At 49.3% G+C, this 19,718-nt stretch overlaps 9 protein-coding genes across 11 annotated transcripts; 5 read left to right on the top strand and 4 right to left on the bottom strand.

Moving 5' to 3' along the window:
* Window positions 1-11: 11 nt before the first annotated feature.
* FOXG_00593 (rhomboid-like protein) lies at window positions 12-2,008 on the top strand. Its single transcript, XM_018377052.1, has one exon. It carries the CDS (start codon window positions 229-231, stop codon window positions 1,912-1,914), a length of 1,686 nt encoding a protein of 561 aa, XP_018232706.1. The 5' UTR covers window positions 12-228; the 3' UTR covers window positions 1,915-2,008.
* Window positions 2,009-3,512: 1,504 nt separating this feature from the next.
* FOXG_00594 (uncharacterized protein) lies at window positions 3,513-6,568 on the top strand. Its single transcript, XM_018377053.1, has one exon. The coding sequence runs from the start codon at window positions 4,312-4,314 to the stop codon at window positions 6,184-6,186; it is 1,875 nt and encodes a 624-aa protein (XP_018232707.1). The 5' UTR covers window positions 3,513-4,311; the 3' UTR covers window positions 6,187-6,568.
* FOXG_00595 (uncharacterized protein) lies at window positions 3,652-8,453 on the bottom strand. The gene is made up of 2 exons (XM_018377054.1): window positions 7,845-8,453; window positions 3,652-7,796 (listed from the first exon to the last, which is right to left on the bottom strand). The coding sequence occupies exons 1-2, from the start codon at window positions 8,222-8,224 to the stop codon at window positions 6,716-6,718; spliced, it is 1,461 nt and encodes a 486-aa protein (XP_018232708.1). The 5' UTR covers window positions 8,225-8,453; the 3' UTR covers window positions 3,652-6,715.
* Window positions 8,454-8,722: 269 nt separating this feature from the next.
* FOXG_00596 (U6 snRNA-associated Sm-like protein LSm6) lies at window positions 8,723-9,118 on the top strand (the record flags this gene model as incomplete). Its single annotated transcript, XM_018377055.1, has 3 exons — window positions 8,723-8,834; window positions 8,929-9,042; window positions 9,093-9,118. 3 exons carry the CDS (start codon window positions 8,723-8,725, stop codon window positions 9,116-9,118), a joined length of 252 nt encoding a protein of 83 aa, XP_018232709.1.
* Window positions 9,119-9,173: 55 nt separating this feature from the next.
* On the bottom strand, window positions 9,174-10,385 carry FOXG_00597 (uncharacterized protein). Its single transcript, XM_018377056.1, has 4 exons — window positions 9,855-10,385; window positions 9,781-9,791; window positions 9,647-9,732; window positions 9,174-9,589 (listed from the first exon to the last, which is right to left on the bottom strand). Exons 1-4 carry the CDS (start codon window positions 10,206-10,208, stop codon window positions 9,192-9,194), a joined length of 849 nt encoding a protein of 282 aa, XP_018232710.1. The 5' UTR covers window positions 10,209-10,385; the 3' UTR covers window positions 9,174-9,191.
* Window positions 10,386-10,579: 194 nt separating this feature from the next.
* FOXG_00598 (uncharacterized protein) lies at window positions 10,580-12,610 on the bottom strand (the record flags this gene model as incomplete). 2 transcript variants are annotated; one of them, XM_018377058.1, is made up of 3 exons in its annotated part: window positions 11,995-12,075; window positions 11,458-11,940; window positions 10,580-11,365 (listed from the first exon to the last, which is right to left on the bottom strand). In XM_018377058.1, the coding sequence occupies exons 2-3, from the start codon at window positions 11,503-11,505 to the stop codon at window positions 10,580-10,582; spliced, it is 834 nt and encodes a 277-aa protein (XP_018232712.1). In that variant the 5' UTR covers window positions 11,506-11,940; window positions 11,995-12,075. The 2 variants fall into 2 exon arrangements, with proteins under 2 accessions (XP_018232712.1, XP_018232711.1); XM_018377057.1 differs by having other exon boundaries at window positions 11,458-12,610.
* A 1,930-nt stretch (window positions 12,611-14,540) lies between these two features.
* On the top strand, window positions 14,541-15,563 carry FOXG_00599 (uncharacterized protein; the record flags this gene model as incomplete). The annotated part of the gene is made up of 4 exons (XM_018377059.1): window positions 14,541-14,774; window positions 14,861-14,889; window positions 14,947-15,088; window positions 15,183-15,563. The coding sequence occupies 4 exons, from the start codon at window positions 14,541-14,543 to the stop codon at window positions 15,561-15,563; spliced, it is 786 nt and encodes a 261-aa protein (XP_018232713.1).
* Window positions 15,564-16,221: 658 nt separating this feature from the next.
* FOXG_00600 (cystathionine beta-lyase) lies at window positions 16,222-18,128 on the top strand. The gene is made up of 2 exons (XM_018377060.1): window positions 16,222-16,688; window positions 16,848-18,128. The coding sequence occupies exons 1-2, from the start codon at window positions 16,452-16,454 to the stop codon at window positions 17,895-17,897; spliced, it is 1,287 nt and encodes a 428-aa protein (XP_018232714.1). The 5' UTR covers window positions 16,222-16,451; the 3' UTR covers window positions 17,898-18,128.
* FOXG_00601 (uncharacterized protein) lies at window positions 16,222-19,345 on the bottom strand. Of its 2 annotated transcripts, XM_018377062.1 has the most exons (3): window positions 18,566-19,345; window positions 17,217-18,510; window positions 16,277-17,035 (listed from the first exon to the last, which is right to left on the bottom strand). In XM_018377062.1, exons 1-2 carry the CDS (start codon window positions 19,135-19,137, stop codon window positions 18,447-18,449), a joined length of 636 nt encoding a protein of 211 aa, XP_018232716.1. In that variant the 5' UTR covers window positions 19,138-19,345; the 3' UTR covers window positions 16,277-17,035; window positions 17,217-18,446. The 2 variants fall into 2 exon arrangements, with proteins under 2 accessions (XP_018232715.1, XP_018232716.1); XM_018377061.1 differs by having other exon boundaries at window positions 16,222-18,510.
* Window positions 19,346-19,718: the final 373 nt, after the last annotated feature.

Consider the following 19,718-nt stretch of genomic DNA (forward strand, 5'->3'; position numbering starts at 1 on the left):
AATGCAATGGTGGGGTCCAGGCTGCTAGACGTCCTGCGTAGTGGCGGTACGTACCTCATTCCTTGACATGCTGTGTCCAAAATTATCGGCCTCATGCGTCGAAGATTAATTCATGCACTAAGAGGCACCACCATACCATCGACTGTTTCCCTCGCCGTGGCTGCTGTGGTTTTATTCGAGCCGGTGGCTCTCTAGGGCGCATCTTGCGCATTCAATCGTTCATTCACAATGAGTCTATTCGCCTGCCCCAATTCTTCAAGGGTGCTGCTGAGGTCTGCTCTTCAAAGAGCAGTATCAAAGGCATCAGCCTCTGCGGCCCAGCCGTTTGCGCCAACCCGATGGATTTCAAGCTGTGCGTCAAGGAATCGAAGCGGCCTTCTACCGTCGTCCACCAATTGTCGAAGTACCATTTTTAGGAACAACAATTCCTCATACGAGACCCGACGAACGATATTCTTCGATAAGACGATCCGAAACTATGAGGACTTGCCGAGAGACTACCGAGACCAGGCCGGTCTTCGATTCAGAAGCAAGGACTTAACCGATGCAGAGGTTGTGGAAGCGTTCGGAAAGGGCATCAATCCAAAGAGAGCGAATCAACTGCTGCGGATCCTCCACGGACGTCGGGTTGCTGGCACTCTCGACGATCCAGCCTTTGCGGTCCATACATCTTCATACACCAAGAGTCAGATTGCCAAGGGTCTCGAGTACCTACGAAAGTCAGTGAAGGTGGATGAAGTGCTGAACGCGGGCCTCCGAGCTGAGGATGAGCTTGCGCAACTTGAAGCGGAGAAGGAAGCAGCAAAGAAGCCGAAGCAAGCTTCCAAGAAGAACAAGAACGAGGCCGAAACCAAAACCGAAGAACAACCCGCTCCAGTTTATAAACCAGACCCCGTCTATGGCCATAGCAAACTTGACGAACTCCGAGCTCAGAATGTCGCTAAGCGGAAGGCGAAGGAAGCCCTCGAGGCAGAAGCACGAAAGGCGGCCGAGGCGAAAGGGGAAGTAAACTCTGGCACTCTGGCTAATCTCGACCACAAGGCGGAGAGACAGATTGCTAACCCCAAGATTGCTGAATACTATAAGAAGGCGCAGTCTGATCTGGAAGCTCCTGTAGAACTCAAGACCTGGGAGCGGGTTCTTCCCTCCGCTACTCTCGTCGCTCTCGTCATTGGCTTCCTAGCTGCTGTAAGCACTGTTTATGAAGAGCCTGCTCCCCGGTACCGTGTCTTCCCCGATATCTCTACTGCTCATGCGACGCTGGGAGCCATTGTTGCTGTCAATGTGCTTGTCTGGGCAGCATGGAAGGCCCCTCCTCTGTGGAGGTTACTCAACCGCTACATGATCATCGCTGTCGGTGCTGTCAAGCCTGTTTCCATGTTCACTGCACCCTTCTCTCACCAGTATTTTAGCCACTTGCTCATGAACATGGTTCCCCTCTTTCTTGTTGGATCCGCACTACATGAGGATATTGGCCGAGCCAATTTACTGACCCTCTATGTGGGCTGCGGTGCGGTTGGCTTTGTGGGCAGTGTGGCTACATATGCTATGCGAGGTATGTTAGGCGTTACCACTCTGGGCGCCTCAGCAGCAACGCTGGGTGTTTGCGCCGCATACTTCTGGGAGCATCGTCTTGATGGCTACAGATTCTTTGGGCTACCTCAGGACGGTGTGCCGGGCATCATTTTCCTGGCGCTCATATGCGTGCCTCAACTTGCTGCCTTTGGTAAGACGGTCAAGCTGAAGATTGACATCGCATCGCACTTGTGCGGTATTTTGAGCGGTATTTTCGGCATGGAGCTGATTAACCGAACAAGAAGTGAACGGGAGAAAAAGACGATCGATGTGGCTGGTACTCCCGTCCGAGCTGCACGATTGCCTCGACCTGATGAGTCGGTTGAAGGATCTAACTAAGACGAGATGAATTGTACATTAATTTACTATATTATTTTTGCTTATTTGACACTGGAGTGAATCTCTGCTTATAAGATTTGGCATTGATGTGGAATGCCTTGTTGTGTCACTTCGTGATCTAAGATACCTACTATAGTAGGTCGTTGATTTATACGCGCTAAGTTAAAACAAGGATATGGCGCTTATCGCGCCTGGTAATTCTGCACGGAAACGTGCCATCCCCACTTGTGGAAGTTAGTGGTGTTCAAGGTTCAGGGCCCAAGCCAAGTGGACTGTCTCTCTAGCAACCGACGAAGGATTGAATTGTCCAGGGGAGGCAATAAAACTCAGGACCTCAATCCTAAATGACAAAAGGATTTAGGTAAGGTTGCCTAAGTTTGGGGGGCCTATTTAATCAATTTATTTTGGCATCTTCTGTTGTGATTTGATTGGAGTGGGTTGGAAGCACCAATGCCCTAGAACAAATACATTTACTGTTTGCTTTCGCTGCTTGTATTGGATGCATGTTGCCCTCCATTTGGTCAGCTACACACGATTTAGGCAAACTGGGTTACCTGATGACAATCATAACGAAGCCATTTATTATACACACTCTCCCCCCCCAGCTTAGGCACAGAAGAATTAATCCTTTATAAATGAACCACGAGGTACAAGATATCCGACGTGTTTATGACTGGCTTATACGGAGAGCGTACAGTATATTTCGTTGGATAGCATAACACCATGACCGAAAACCCCAGGAACTAACCTGAGGCATTATGATGGAGAAACTCATAGATTTTGCCTTCATACACTTACAGTCAGAGACATTAGTGAATACAGCAGTCGAAACAGCTTCGTCATAAAGTCGCTATTTGCGTCACAAATAGTCGGACTTGCACATGGCGGTCGATTTCGACATGAGTGGCAGGCAGTGGCGCAAATTACATGCATAAAGAGAAACACTTTAGCCGATTTCGGAGATCACTCTAAAACTGAAACAATTGAACTCGCGTAGGAGTTAAAGAGGTATATGTATAAGGAGTACAGAGAAGCAGTGCCAGCAAATTCATGGTCAGTGCTATGATGTGTTGGATGCCAGCTGGAGCGAGAAATTGAGTGACCCAATGGCGAGTTGGAGCTGCTCATTGGGCATTATTTAGCTCCCACACTCATTGCATGCAGTCCAAAATAAGCTAAAGTGAATCATCATACCAGCCCCTCGGTAAGAGCAATGTCAGGATAGGGGTGTTGTGTGGACTCGGTCTGTCAGACTCAATAAATACAGATAATACCTCAGTATTTGAAAATGATTCCTGACCGTAGAAACCCGGAACTCTCGAGGTATAAACCAACATTCGTTTCTCGGCAATTATCCATTGGCTCTAACACACTGCCTTTCATGCAGGTTGCGTGTGCCTGCAGAATACTCCAGCCTATCACGACCCACACACCACCTGGCACCTTCAAGGGTCAGCGTTGAATGGCAACAGACAAGACAGGGCAGGGCATAAGATCACAGCCTGAGCTGATGTCACCGCTCTTCAAACCCATGAACATAATTGCTCTTGACTGTTCAGTAGAAGAAACAACATTAACAAACCAACCTCGAACACACCACAAGTTCTTATATACTTGGCCCACCTTGAGGTTAATAAAGGTCGACTTCTTCAAAGTTTCTCTTGACTCCATTTATCGATCAAAAACCGGGATCACCTGCCACGCTCCGTCTGTCATCCAATCTGGCTGTGCGGGTGCGCACTTTTCCCATGCTTCTGATATTAGTACAGTATTAGTGGTGGCTGTGGCTTAAGCACTAGTCGAGGGCCCTGGCTTAGAAACAGTACGGGAGTAGGTGCAGTACTTTGTGTTGTGCTACTCCTCCTGCATCTGTAGCAGAAACTAAGAGACAAGTGCATTGCAGACGCTGCTACACGCTAAGTCGGTACTCCCTTCCCCCCCGAAACCCGCTTTCTGGGTCTGAGGTGCATTCTGCAACTACAACTCTTCCGTCATTTCCCCCGGTTTAGGCTTTGATTTGCTTTGCCTTGTTCTGTTTTGCCTCTTTCAACTCAAACCTAGGTACTCAAATCACACTCAACATTGAACATTTTCTCTCGCTTTTGCTCTTTCCCTGGTTCGCTTGTGTTTTGCTACCTGGACCAGCTGCGTTTCTTTTCTTCCAGAAACTGAGTATCGACTGCTTGGACTTACATCTGCACCTTCCCTGCGCTCTTTCATCCCGACTCGACTACAAAGACAAGCAACCGGCTACGTCTCTTTCTATCTTTTGCGCGATGAGGTAGAATTGGAGCAAGCACACGCCTTTCCCGCCCTTCCTCCCGGAAAACTCCACCCTTCCTCTGGAGGTGCTCCTCGACTCTTACCGCACGATAGATACTCAACAAGAGGAGCAAAATGAGTCCCTCGAGCCCTCTATCTTTCGTCCCTGACGGAGAAACTTCAACACTCTCGTCGCCACTCTCCAATCTCTCCAGAACACCATCATTGCCTTCGTCACCTGACATGCCCGACCCCACGAAGCGCTATCCATCTCCATCAACAACTGCATCGGGCCCGCACTCTCCAGATAAGACGTGTGACCTTCCATCCGAAGATGAAATTGTCGCCAAACCACTCGATGATTCCACTTCAGGTCCCCCGCCAGCCAAAAAGCGTCGTATATCTCCCCCGAAAGAACGTACCACCGAGTACCTAGATCTGATGAAGCCCGAAGATGAACTCACTGCAGAAGATCGTGGCCAGTTGAAAAGGCTCATTGATACATTGCGCAAGAAAAAGAAGATTGTTGTCATTGCTGGTGCTGGAATTTCGGTTTCAGCAGGAATTCCCGACTTCCGCTCATCCACTGGCTTATTTGCGACCGTCAAAACCCAGCATAACCTCAAGGGCTCTGGTAAACATCTGTTTGATGCTTCAGTTTACAAACACGATTCCACAACTCAATCTTTCCATGCAATGGTCAGAGAAATGGCCACAATGACGAAAGCTGCTAAACCTACACCATTTCACGAACTATTAGCATCCCTGGCTCAAGAAGGCCGCTTATTACGCCTTTATTCGCAAAATATCGACTGCCTTGACACCCAGCTAAAGCCTCTGGCCACTGAGGTTCCCCTTAACCCCAAAGGCCCCTGGCCTGTTACAATCCAGCTGCACGGCGGTCTCCAGAAAATGGTCTGCACCAAATGCAACAATATCCGGGAATTCAACGGCGAGGTTTTTGACGGCCCAGAGGCCCCACTTTGTCCAACATGTAAAGATCTCGACGAAGTTCGGACCGCCCATGCTGGGAAGCGAAGCCATGGCATCGGCAGACTACGACCACGATTTGTGCTCTACAATGAGTACAACCCAGACGAGGACGCCATCGGAAATGTTTCAAGCGCTGATCTTAAGGCCCGCCCTGATGCTGTATTGGTAGTGGGAACGACACTCAAGGTTCCTGGAACTCGCAGACTAGTGAGGGAGATGTGCCAAGTCACACGAGGACGAAAGAATGGTACGGCTATTTGGATCAACGTGGACGACGAACCCAAAGGCGTCGATCTGAAAAATTGCTGGGATATTGTAGTACGGTCAAAGTGCGATGACGTGGCTCGATCTGCGGCACTTCCTCCCTGGAATATCACCATTGGGCAGGATTATGAGGTGTCCGAGGAAGAATTCTCCAAGAGCCAAGAAGATCGCAAACACTTCAATTTTTTTGTTGAAATTCCGGTCAATTCTGTCTCCACGCACTCTCATACTGAAGGCCAGGGCGCAGCCAAATCGAAGCAGGTCAAGCAGGTGCAGGGCATACCAACACCTCATGCAAGCCCCAAGATATCAGCGATCAAAAACCCGGCGAAGACGATGCAGACCACGATATCTTTCGATGGCAAGGTTACGACAGACCAGCCTTCACAACTCTCCAAACGCGGGTCCTCTAAACAAAGCGGGCGCAAGAGAAAGGCCCCGGGTGGACATAAGGAGGCGCAACTTAAAAGTTTCAAGGCAACTAAAAATATTATCGGCCAAGAGAAGGCCGACGGATCTGCATCAGCTACTCAGACGAAGCGGAACGTAACTGGCAGAGGGAAAAATCGCCATCCTCTGCCCTCTCAACGTCCCACGAATGCGCCGCATAAAGAGACGTTGACTGACACCAAGGATCTAGACGAGAAGGTCCGTCAACGGGAAACAGGTTATCCTTCAACTCCGACCACAAAAATGAATGGTACCATTTCTCCACGATCGTACCCTAACAATACGCGACATCTGATCGATTAAGAGCAGAATCAGCACGATAGTATTTAGAGGGAACAGAAAACCTACAGATAGCCCATTTTATTATCTGTATTCTTTAGCATTCATGGAGTATGGGGTTGGCTGATACCAGATACTACATATCAAGCTGCGGTCTCTGGGACCGACAACACAGGCAGCGAATGATGTATACTACTATCCAGGGGCAGACTTGTATTATTTGGGACCAAGGTTTTGTTAACGCCGAGGCAGCGGGTGCCCGGTTCGGCTTGGTTGAATAGAGGCGTTATAGGGAAGAGCCTTGCAGCTGGACAGCCAAGGTCAATTACATAGAGGCGGCAAGAGATGCGCCAGATTCAAATATTAATCTGATTATTGAAGCGTAACAAATGAATAACGGAAGAGCAACGTCAATTGCGTGGTGAAATCGTCATAGCTAAGTCTCAAAAGGGGTTTCCCTGGGTATCATGTCATATCCTTCAGCGCCGTCGTCCACCTCCACCTGCAACAACCTATCATGCCAAAAAAAAATCGTGCTACGACTGAGCTCGCTTTAATCAATATGCACTTCGATTGTGTCCTGAGCCTCGATCTCGGCATCCTTCATCTCCACGTGCTCCTCGAGCCGCTCGCCATCCCACCAAAGAGATACCTGCTTGTCTGAGCCAACATTACGCTGTTGACGAAAGTAGGAGATGAGCGTTTCCACAGTCGTCTCAGGGAGGATCTTGCAAGCCAGCGGTTCAACATCCCGTCCTTTGAGCATGATCACGAACCTGATTCTCTCGGCCGGCTTCTCCTCTTCCTCGTCAGAAAGTTCACCAGCGTCGCGCTTCCGCTGGAGTTCCTGCTCCTGCTCCATCTTCTGAAAGAGTTCCGGATTCCAGGCTTGCACGTTCATCGAAGTCATGTTCTCTCTGAAGCCTGCGGAACCTTGGCTGTCGCTCACAGCACGTCCATTGCCGATTGGGCGAATGCCCAGGCCAATTAGGGTGGAAGTGTTGTATACTTTTTTGTTGTTCCAGGTGAGAGTCACATCGTCTGCTTGTATGGAAACGCCTTTATTCATTTGGTGTTTGACCCACGCATCTCGAACTATACGAAGGGGTTTGTTAAATGAAAACCTCACTTGCAGGGGTACAGTATGAGGAATCGTGCTGGTGATAAAAATGTTAAAGGCCTCCTTGGACTGCTCCTCAGACTTGTTAGCTTGAAGAGCCTGTTGGCGGGCGCGCTTCTCTTCGGCTTTGCGAATGTACTCTGCGAACTCATCCTCCTCCACTGGTGGTGGGCTTGGTTCCTTAGAAGGCTTCAAGGTCCGCTCCGCAAGTTCGATACTGCTACTTCTCGGCCTCGATGACAAGTCAGTCTTGGGCTTGGGAGGTTCTGAGTCGGATTCCGAATCCGAGTCAATCGTTATAGGATCTGTACTTGGTTTGGCCTGTGGTTTGAATCCTTCTGTCTTCAGGTTTCGACTTGGAGTAGGGGAGTTACGAATCGGCCCCAATCTCCGAGTTGGCGATGCATCTGGGAAAGGGTCTTCGTCTATGTCGAGTTGCGAACTAAGTGTAGGCTTCTGGGCCGAGCTTGAGTCAAGCCTTGACCGTTTTGACGAAGGAGGAGTGACAAGTTCACTAAAGGAATTAGAACACGATGTTAGGCGATCTGGTTAGCAAGCATACCTAGTACGATCCGCTCCGTCTTGTGTCAGTGGCTGATCGGTAACAGGAGTCCCCTCTGCCCGTCCAGGCAAGGAAGGTAGGCCGTCGCTGACCTTGGGGCCAGGGTCCTTGTTGGTGAGCCCATCACTATCTGGGGAGTCTTCTCGCGGTCGTTTCTCCCCAATGGCCTCAAGTCGTTTGCGCTCAGCTTCCTGCTCAGCTTCTCTATGTCTCCTCCAACGCCTTTGCTGATCAGCTGCCATGATAGGCGCCATCTCCTTTGAGCGGCGGAACAGAGAAAGGCCATCGTCGTCGCTGTCCTTGGAATCCTCGGACTCTGTTGGTTTTGGTTTTGGCGCGGCCTTGCGCAGCGCGGTGGGTTTAAAGGGGAGTTTCTTCATATTGGCGAAGAACCTCTGATTAGCTTGCACGAAATTTTGATGATAGCAAAGCGTCAGTTGTTCGCTCAGTTTTGTAGAGTAGTAAAGCGACAGGCGCGCACAAAGCGATACAGGACAATCCGTTGGGTCTAAAAGTAATCAAGAACAATGAAGCTGGGGGTTGGACAGGTCTTTCATTGAAAGGCTCGAACCGCACTTTACACTTTACGCGCCTGGAGGTGGTGGGATGGAGGTTGCCTGGGGAGGAAATAGAGACCTGGCCCGCTAAAAATACACCCGCTACGTGCCGCTGTAACGGGACGTTAGGCGACTTCACAGCAGGCGTGATGCCCCACAGTGCGAAAAGACTCCAGCCTTAACAGCACGGCAAGGCATCAATCTTTCAGGCTAGACCCAAACAACTCCACAAGCTCTATCCAAGATCCATTATCATAAACCACCAACGACACCCTGAACCTCTCAAACCGCCAACCTCCAAACACCACCCCAGTCTTCACGATGGAGAACGGCGCTATCTCTCAGGGTGAGGGAAAAGACCCTTCAAGCTTCCTCAGTGACATCATCGGCAACCCTGTTACTGTCAAGCTCAACTCTGGCGTTGTCTACAAGGGTGAGTCTTGACCTCTTCGCTCATCGATTTGACGATGCAGCTGAGCGCCTCATATGCGACGATACAGCGGATAGGATGGAGCTAATACTCATAGGCGAACTTCAATCTGTGGATGGCTACATGAACATTGCCCTGGAAAAGACAGCCGAGTATGTCAATGGCCAGAAGCGTAGGGAATACGGTGACGCCTTTGTGAGAGGAAACAATGGTGAGTGTCGCTTTGTTATGGGGAGATATCTTGCTAATCGAAGTTGAAAGTCATGTATATTTCAGCAGACTCATGATTGTTCATGAACAATGAGAAACGGCTCGGTCTCGACATGTAGATTTATGATGAAACTAATCTCTACATCCTCTTCACTCTGCGCCATCCAAACGTGACGTCCAGACAAAGAAAGTGCACCCATGAAGCTCAACCTGACCGTTCTCATTGAACGTGGCATCGCCCTCCTTGATGATCTTGTCGAACTTCTCTCTAAACAGTCGACGCTCCTCCCCTTGCCGAAGCTTGTTCCAGCTAAGTGTATCGAATCTGTCCCACAAAGCATCAGGGGTCAACCAAATCGACCATGTGATTTTTTCGGTCTCGATGGGCGTGGAGAAGAATGGCTTCTCAGCCTCGGCTTGACGTTCGAGGACTTTCTTCCACAGCAAGTGTCGGAAACGAGGCTCATTGTCCGCCTTTTCGTTGAAGTTGAGCTCGCTGAGCTCCTGCTCCCACTTTGTAGAGGCTGGCCAGCTCTCGGGGCGATTATCTTGAGGCTATAGTCAGTCACTCTGGAAGCGACAGAAGGCAACTGGGACGTAATTACATTCTTCGGCATTCCAAATCAATCCCAGTTTAGCCCCAGGTTTGAGCACCCGATGTATCTCCTTGAGGGACTCCTCTCTGGCAAACCTTGGACTTGGTTAGGGCCTATTGTTAGTCCTTTGAGGAGCGACTTACCAGTGAAAGGCCTTTAAATGTCAGTCTGATTTCTAGCTAACTAGTGCTCTCTCCAGACAAGGCATCTAGCTTACCTGAGCCACAATGCAGCCATCTGCCCATCCATCTCCCACGTCCTTCATTTCAGCTGCCGTACCTGGGCGAACGTCCACTTTGGAGAGTTTCTTGGCAGCAAGAGTGCTTCTCATCGAGTCCAACGGCTCTACGGCAATAATTTCGTACCCTTCCGGCCTGGCAGACAGAAGCTCAGTGAACTTGCCAGTACCAGCTGCCAGGTCTAAGATATGGCGGCCAGATTGACCCTCGAGACCGAGATGCCCCAGAAGGCTGGCAACAGCAGCAGGGGGATAAGAGGGCCGGTGTGCGTCATAAGACAAGGCGTCATCAAAGCCTTTCGTTGCAATATCATGAATAGTCTGAGATGCCATTTTGTGTCACTCTTGAACAGCTCGAGGTGTCTGGACAATCTGTCGTTGGTCTTCAAGTATCTTCAATGAGACAAGCAGCTAATTTTGAGGGAGTAAAGGAATCAATAGGTGTCGGAGATATCTTGGAAACCTTTTATATAATTACCCAATAATCTTCCCCGCGTTTCTAGATCCTTGGGTACTGGTCCTCCAGAGTTCAATGATGTGATGGCACTTAGATCTGGCTACCGATGTCGTTCCAAGACCCCAGATCCCGCGGGAACGAGCCGACGGATTTACGGCGGAGCCCCGACAGATTTAAAGCAACAACTGGATAACACTTCAATGGCAATCAAAGCAATTGGGTACTTGCAAGAATTCGTGATGATTTGCTAACTGCTCGACGATTCCGATATCAATCGCCTTTTCTCTGATCTGAGGACTCTGGGGTGCCCGCTTGGCATTGCCACGCTTCCCGCCGACGGCTTTCTCACGCGTGGCAAGGCATTTAGCTGCTCTGTACTGAAGATGGTGTCTGATACTGAGTGTCCTTTCCCCTTGTCGAAAGCTTCTGTCTGGCTTATGGTAGATCCCGGTGGTGTTTGTTCTGGCGTGATGAAGTCGTCGTTGCAACTGCTGGATGATCTAGAACCGGTGTAGTTGCAGTTTATCTGTGCATTCCGTCGGACACTCGAGTCAACTTGGGTCTTCGTCAATGAACTAGCTGAACCGACATGTTCTTGCTGGCTCTGGATGCCCTCTGTCGAAATAATGCCATCCTGCTGAGATGTCTTTGTAGATGGTGGGTAACTTGGCGTCGTTTCGGAGTCGAGTGTGTCTGATAGACATTCTGATGACCCTATGTCTATCATTTTCCCCTTGCCCTTGGCTATTCTAATGCGCCGACCAACTTGAGTTGCTACTGGTGTGAGTTGGCATGGCCCAGGCGAATTCGGCCTTGAGATCCAGATGCCCTCCACCTCTACGCCGCTCAGAATAGCACGAACACCGAAAGGAATCCCGGGAGCTCGCATGTTTTCGATGCCGCAGCGTGACATGAGGGATATTCGTGCGCGCTTCTCCTCGTCGATAATCTCAAGACGGCGTATGGCTCGGTTAGACCACCATAGTTTCACAAGCCCCATGGCGAAAACAAGAACGATGCAGCACCCAAGGACCTATGACTTGCCGTTAGTCTTTGAAACGACACTCTGCAGGTGTCCCTGAAGAAGAATATGAAGTCAAATTATCCATGCATAGATATACGTACGAAAGTCATCTCTTGCCAGAGATCCCAATCAACAAAGAAGGCAGTCATGATGGGACTTGATACTATGAAGACGAACAGAGCTCCAAGGAAAGAGAGTACAGAATATGCTTCAACTTTACAAAAACATTCGGACGATTTGGATGTTTGAAAGGCTCCAAAATTGTAACATGACAATCCAGGTTCCAAAAATGAGAGTGAACGGGTGATGCGTGGGCAAGGAAGCAACAAGAAAGCCAAGCTCTAAACGAGCCTCGTGAGTGCCATCGCCGGATTAGCACGTGTCATTGTTGATCGAGACTGTTGGGAGTGCAAGTGCGATGAATGGTTTGGAAGTTACCAATATTCACTGACATCCGTAGGCAGGTGCGGATAGGCAGTGGCCAGTGTCACTCGGAGAATGAACCAGCAGCTCTGTGCCATTCGGTAAACACCTTACCTGGCACTATCTAACCCAAATGGAACACAATATGAGTGTTAAAAAGACTTTTACTGAGGGTTAGAGAACATGTCCTACTCAAAGAAGATACCAATCAATACCAGATGGGCGCGCGAGCCTGCATGAGGCGTCGAAGCTTTTCTCGAATACACATGGCCAGGCTGAGTTGGGCAGAGTAGATAGAAGAGAATCAAAGTAACCGATTGCAAGATACTGAAGGCTGTTTGTCCAGTTGTTTGGTATCGATAGGACGATGAGCCAAGGATATAGTATCAGGTGTCCAATCAGAAGTAAAACCGCAACAGACAAACCAAACACTCTATCAACCGTCGTTGGCATGCTGGTAAGCGTCACCCTAGTCTGATCTGGTCTTTGGAGCATTGAAACATGTTTCGGGTAGCTACAGACTCCAGCCAGGTTGACATAAGTTACCATATTCCACGGGAAAACGTGAGGGGAGAGACATATGTCTTCTAAAGCAGCATAATGTAGGCACTTTGAGGTTAGTCTAATAGGATGCTAAAACTTATTATCCCATACATGATTTCGTCAATGCTCTTTAAAGAGGCACTTCGTGATAGATACCTAGGTAAGCCCCGGGAAGCAAGAAAGTTTGAGATTTTAGAAGAGGATGCCAAAATAAACTCACCAAAGAGTCATACAAGTCAAGGCTAACTTGCCTAAATATTTCTATCGCTTAGGATTAAGCGCCTAAGCTTTCTGGCCTCCCTGAGGTAAGGTAAGTATGCATGCTGGGTGTTGACTGCAATGAGATGAGCTATGGTGTTGTCTCGCTTGAGTCATGGGAACAATTTTTACATTAGTATCTAACCCGTCTCTTCGAAAAGAATGCCATAACAGTAAGCTGAGAAAAAGCTTAAAGATGTTAGTCTGCCCAATTATAATTGCTCGAATCATGTTACCATCGGCGTCGGGTGCAATCAAAGCCCGGGACTTGAAATCGGCCGGGTGTTAGTGGGTCACTGGCAACACCGATTGAAGACCGGATCGGCGTTTCGGGTCCTCTCGAGGGAGAAGGCATGTTCTGAGGATCGATCCACCATTTCGGATATCCCGGACATTGGCTCTGAACCACTAGAGATTATCACCACAAGTCTGTTGTTGTCTGCATGTATGGGGAGATGGCCAATTAAAGAGAAGGTCAAAATGAGTCCTGACATCAAGACCTGACGTTAGCGAACACCAACTTGGAATCAATGAGCCCTTGAAACAGAGTCTTGGCGGGATTGGTCCTGAATCAGGAAACCATCACCAAGTCGTCATAGGGACCGGACCATCAAACCTCCAACATCTAACTTTCACCATCCCCAACAGGATCAGGCACGCTATCTTGGAACCGAAACGGAACAGGGTGCCGCAACGTTGCCAAATTCGGGACAGATGCCGCGCCGGGTTAATTGCAGACATGATTGCCATCTCTTCTGGGAGTCTGCCTTGGTTGGTGAGGTGTCGATCAGGATGCCGTCCGTCTGCTGTAAGCCTTGATTTAGGTGATCTACTTACTGTATCGTGCCGCCAGCATCGCTATCTGAATACAGTGTGCCGTATTGGAGATTATCGGGGGCCCGGATCTTGCTTGTTGCGATTCCTGGTGTGTGAGCTGTTGTTGTGCCATGCCAATAGGATCGTTGTTGGACGATGGACCCGATGACGGTAAGCGTTTAACCCTTCCAGTCTTGGCAATTGTTGGTGTCAATCAAGTCCCTGAACTCCGGGGGGGGGGCCAACTTGGGACCTGACCCTAGTGCTGTGCTGATCTGCTGGCGATGCTCGGCTGACATGCAGTTTGTGAGATGGCTGTGTACATACGATACGCAGCAATGCCCAGCCAAGCAAAGCAGTACACGGGTGCGTATTCCAAATCAAATGGCAAGCAATGCTTAGCTGTTTAGTGCAAATAGTTGATGCTTGTTTTTGCCAGGCGGTAACTATGTTTCGAAAACACTGAATGATATTACAGACCAAATTGTAAACTAGATGCTGAGGCCCTCCTCAACCACCTCAGACTCAACATCGCCCTTACAGATTGTGGACTCTCTCAATCGGTCCATTCTCAACTCTCACTTCAGTCCCTAATCTCATGTTTCACACCCTCTTCGAAGGCGAGGATTTGACCCGACTCGGTGGTTCCACGCACACACGTATTCGTTTATCCACACGTACATACAACCACAATTCTCACTCTACTAATCGCCAAGTCTCACACATCTCACCCACTTACAGAGTTCTTAGCATCGATCCACAGGCCGTTTCTATGTTTCAATTTTTCCTATTCGTCCTCTAACTGGGCAAGCACGAGTCCCATTTTCATTCCCCCTTCCCATTTCCAATACCTTGTATCTATTCCCATCCTGGAGTTCCGCCTTCCCCGTCGTCGTCCCCGGCTCTAAAAGTCAATTAACTTAAACATCGGCTGCCCCCAAAGCCCGTCCCCCGTTCCGCCTTCCTTCCTTTCTTCGATGTCATATTTCCCTTCCTTCCATCTCGTTTTTGCTCTGTGCCTGTAAGACATCGTGGTACATATCTCACATTTCCGAACTTCGGCTGCTTCTCTCAACAACACCATCTTCTGATATACCAAACAATCAAATATTCCATCAACAGCGTCCACCGCTTTTCTTTCGCAATGCCTATTCGCAACCCTTTCGCTCGTCGCCCTGGCAGTGTTATCGTTCAAGATGAGAACCAGCGCCCTGATTCTACCCCTGGCTTCGAGAAAGTCGACACTGTCGGCTCCAAGTCCACCCCTGTTTTAAGCATTCGAAGTCAAGGTCGCGACAATGGCGAATACAAGATGAGCGGTATGTCAACCGGCCCTGGTCGCTTCCCGTCTCTCATGGCCTCCCCCTCAACCTCCGTAGTGGGGGGGGGCAAGTCATGAAGAGGCGCATTTGGCATCTTGTCACAAGACCAGAGGAACTTGGCTAATTTGTCTTTGCGCAACAGTTGTTAACGACAGTGGCGTTTATCTTCCTGTAAGTCGATTTAGCCCAACGTGCATAATGTCTGATTTGAAGCTAACGGTCGCAAAGCCATCACCTACTGAGGAAAAAGGGCCAGTGGCCTCGAAAGTACCTCTCGACCCGCAACTCGACAGATACTCGAAGCAGTTCTGGCGACATTGAACATTTCTCTATTTCCCGCGAGTCCTTTGATTCCTACCGCCGATCTTTCGTATGTATTTCCTATCATCTGCTTTTTCAAACAGCCATCCGTCAAATCAGATATGCTTCGCATTTGCTCAGCGCACGACTGACATGAGCAACAGGACATTTCTGCACGATCGCCAATGCCCAACAGCGATTTCCCAACGCGCCAGAGCCTTGACTCGGCACGTCTTCCCCGACTACCTAGATCTGCGGTCGAGCGATCATTCGAGCAGCCGCCAACCGCCGAGGAGCGTTTTGAAGACGTTGGACTGGACGATCATAAGCAGCAACAACAGCAGCTGGCTCCCCAGGCACAGCCTCAGAAGCGGGGATTTTTCTCGAAATTCTCCGACAAGGACAGCTCGAGCAATCCTACTGTATCCCGTTTCCTCATGCATGGTCGCAAAAGAGCCCAGAGCGGCCAAGGTTCGGAGCTCACTCCCATGGACAACGCATCGCCCAAGGTGACTGTCTCAACCGATGGTCAAGAAATGCAATGATATGCACGATCAAAGTTTTGTTCTTCTACATTGTATTAGAGATACCTGGAGTTTTCGTTTATATTCTCGGCGTTTTCGGTTGACTAGGTCGGGATAATGCTAGAATCGCATTCGCTATGAGACTATCCTGGGTATACCTTGATGGAGAATCAAGGGTTGGATGAATTGTGCAAAGAGCACTTGTGGGCTGGACGTTGAGTTGTAATGCCCAGACGGACAAGCAACATGTGCTATGGGGCCGTGTCCCTCGAAGAGGACCGAATATGAGCTACATAATGATAATGAGACGAGACATATGTTCCAGTGTACCTGTATAATGGCTTCGAGTGGTCGCTAGTCATCAGGGTGAGGACATTACAACCATAAGCTATAAACTCTCGGCCTCGGTTACAGAAGTATAAACTGAGTGGATGCTTGAGTTTAACGAGCAACCGATCCAGCGTTACATTGTCGAAGCTGATGCGATATTAATTGGATGATTATGTTTCAGCTTATATTCAGCATAACAGGATCTCGCCATAGGGCGTGGTAATATAGCCGATGACGGAGACAGTCCAGTAAAAGAAACCATAGAATTGTTCCAGCGGCTGCATCCACTTGTAATTGCGTGCTTGTCATTGCTAGATTCCCTAGAGGCCCCGCTCTATTCCTCGGAGGGCGCCAGACATGAACAGATATAGAATCAGACGAAGCCGAGTTTAACTTCTGTCTCTCTCTGGTTTTCTGGCAATCCGTTCTCTATGAGTCAACAGTATTGAGGACGTGCCAATTGGGCTAACTCCCCAGTCTTTATTAGTATCAAAGATTGCCCCTCACCTGGACTACTATATCAACTTTACAAATTTCCATCAAATTCTCAAAACAACTGAAAAGACAAAGACGGAGATCATGGCCTCTGACGAAGTTCCTACCAACCTCAAGGACGTCTCCTCGGCACCGGACGGTACAGCCGGGGCCCGGACCGGACTTGATAGCTCCCTCGCCGGGCTGTCACTGGCATCCCGCGCTGTTCATGCCGATGAGGGTATCCAGTCACACAGAGCCGTTGCGCCGGCTATGCATGTCAGCACGACTTTCAGGTACAGCGATGACCCTGATGCGCTGAAGGCCTGGGATAATACTGATGTAAGTGTGCATCTTTCCTCGTCTTGATTTGCTGCAGGTATTTCCACAAGAGACTATCAGATGGCCGGGAATATTATGACCGGAGTCGATCCAAGACCATCATGAAACTCTCTGACAGCTTTCTGACTTCTCATGACGACTTTTTGCTAACTCGTGTAGCCCCATAACCCTCTAGACTCTCATGTCTACTCTCGAGCAACTGGTCCTAACACCACTCGTCTCGAGGCAATTCTCACATCCGTCATTGGTGCTCCAACGATTACTTACTCTTCTGGTCTGTCTGCTTTCCACGCCATGTTGGTCCATCTGAACCCTAAGCGTATTGCAATTGGAGATGGCTACCACGGCTGCCACGGGGTGATCAGCATTCTCTCTCGTCTGACAGGTCTCAAGCAACTGCCTTTGGACTGTGCTGTTGAGGACCTCGAGCCTGGCGATGTCATCCATGTCGAGACGCCCCTTAACCCTACTGGCGAGGCACGCGATCTTGCAGCATATGCAGAAAAGGCCAAGAAAGCTGGTGCTTACCTGACTGTTGATGCGACATTTGCACCACCTCCGCTGCAGGATCCTTTCAAGTATGATGTTGATGTTGTCATGCATAGCGGTACAAAGTACTTTGGTGGTCACTCTGATATGCTCTGCGGTACGCTATCTGTCAACCGCAAGCACAGAGACTGGGAGAGCGCTCTCCTCAACGATCGCCTTCTTCTTGGTTCTGTTATGGGTAGCTTGGAGGGGTGGCTGGGTATCCGCTCCCTGCGAACTCTCGAGCTCCGCGTCCAGCGCCAGAGTGCTACAGCTACTGCACTTGTTGCCTGGTTGGCTGAGCAGCAGCGCGATGCTTCATCTGCGATTGGCGCCCTCGTCGAGCGTGTCCAGCATGCCAGTCTCCAACCCGAAGCATCAGTCGAGGGTAGCTGGTTGCAGAAGCAGATGCCCAATGGCTATGGCCCTGTTTTCTCGGTGTATCTTCGCGATGGAGATGTCGCCAAGCGACTGCCATCCAAGTTGGAGTTGTTCCACCATGCCACTAGCTTGGGTGGTGTTGAGAGTTTGATTGAGTGGCGTGCGATGACTGATCCTAAGATTGATAAGAGACTTTTACGAGTGAGCATCGGTGTTGAAGGTCTTGAAGATCTCAAGAACGATTTGCTCCAAGGTCTGGAGGCTTTGAGAAAGGAAAAGGAAAAGGGGGGCAGTAAATGAAGGTGATAAAGAATTAGAACAGACAGTCATTTTTTGATAGAGAAGGAAGGAAAAACAGAAACGTTTTGTTTATAGAGAAAACGAAAAATGCATCATGGAAATGAATATCCCTACAATGGCTTGCATTGGTTAAATGGCTCGTCCATGAGACAGAGAATGTTGTGATACATCAGATATACACAGACCATAATGAAAAGAGAGAGAGAGGATTTGTATGAAAAGATCACAACACTGGTCTAGCACAATCAAAGGAATGTGACTGTCCGATCTAAAAAATGCCATACAAAATGGGGGAAACATGTAAACCCAACATAAGCCATGTATGTAAGTCAGGCTGTGTTAGAGAGAGGAGAGACAGAGAAATCTGGAAAGAAAAGGAGGTAAGAAGAGAGGAAAACAAGAAATAAAACGAAAGAAATCGAGACGCAATGAAGAGTACTATGCTCCTCTAGATGCCTTTTCTCCAAAAGTTGTGTCTGCGCACTTGGAATCGTTGCTTAGCATTGAAGTTGAAGTGGTGTCGAATCTTAGGCGTTGATGTGGCGAAGCTCATTCTTGAGGGGGTAACCAGAGGCCAAACCAATTGCTGAGTGGTTTGTACTTGACTTCCCGGCTACGGAGATATATGTTAGTGGACTTTCCCTGTTATTGGTGAGTTATAGACGTACCGTGAGCGATCGTTGTCGGCAAATGAGCCAACTCCTCGAAGATCTTGCTCCGCTGACCTGGGCTCCATGTGTCGATAGTCCACGGATCTGTTGTCAAGGCGGTAAGATGTAGAGCCTCGAGAGGAAGCTGGGGGAGCATTGTGATAGTGGCCATCATGCGGTCGGTGGGGGATAGAAGTCCTCAAAGGCGGTGCGAGAAAGTCATTGGCTACAGTATGTGTCTGATATGGAGGTGCTTCCTGAGTTCGAGAGGGAAATGTGGGAGAGTCGCTGAAGGCGGGAGATGTCGTGGGAGTTGTGAGATCAGAAACGGCATCCATTACGTTCGAGGGATCGTGGCTGTACTGTTGGCCGAGCCATTGGTTAACCATCGTCTGGCGTCTGTCGTAGGCTTGGGGACTTGGTCGCCTCCAGGCCTGGGACTGGTCTCTTGGTGATGTGTTGGCTGATGTTGTTCTCTGGTAGTTGGAATCCCAGCTGCCTCTGACAGCTTCCTCGCTCCAGTTCCTAGAGCTCTCTGTGTTGTAGGTTTGGCCGTAGTGGCGCTGGTGGTGGTCTTGTCGACGACTCATGGTTGCTTGAGAGTGAGATCGTTGATGATTGGTTGATTGCGTGTAAGTGGTTAAGTGGGTGTTGTTTGAAGGTAAGGCAGTGGAGAGTTAGTAGCGATGGTCAAATAGAACTGGGTACCTATGGACTGAATTGTTTGATGAAGTGAATATATTAACTCGAGTCTGAATGCATCTTTTTTAAACATGATGTATTGGATTTTCCTTGACATATGTCACTTCCTATTGTTTGGATGCCTCTATTCAAGCATGCTTCAACTGAGTTGCGGTCGTGGCTGAAGCTTCCCTATTCGCGGGGACGCCGGGAGGCCGCAGCTTTCGGCCAATAAGAAACGCCCGCTCCTCGGAACCCCAGCGATAGTTGATCGTGGCCGTGCAGGGGAACTCTCTCCAAGGGCCTGGGTTTGGGCCTGGGACCCCCTGGAGCCGTCAGCAAGCTTACTGGAAGCAGGCTAGAGTCAGAACGTTATGCAGGGAATTGGAAACAAAGACGTCAGTCTTCGCAGGCCGCCGAAGTTGCTAGCCTTATTCCGGTATCAAAATTAGATGGCTTTCCTAGGATGGATACAGGCCCTGGGTTGTTA

Source organism: Fusarium oxysporum, chromosome 1, assembly GCF_000149955.1.
Source record: "Fusarium oxysporum f. sp. lycopersici 4287 chromosome 1, whole genome shotgun sequence".
NCBI classification, from domain to species: domain Eukaryota; kingdom Fungi; phylum Ascomycota; class Sordariomycetes; order Hypocreales; family Nectriaceae; genus Fusarium; species Fusarium oxysporum.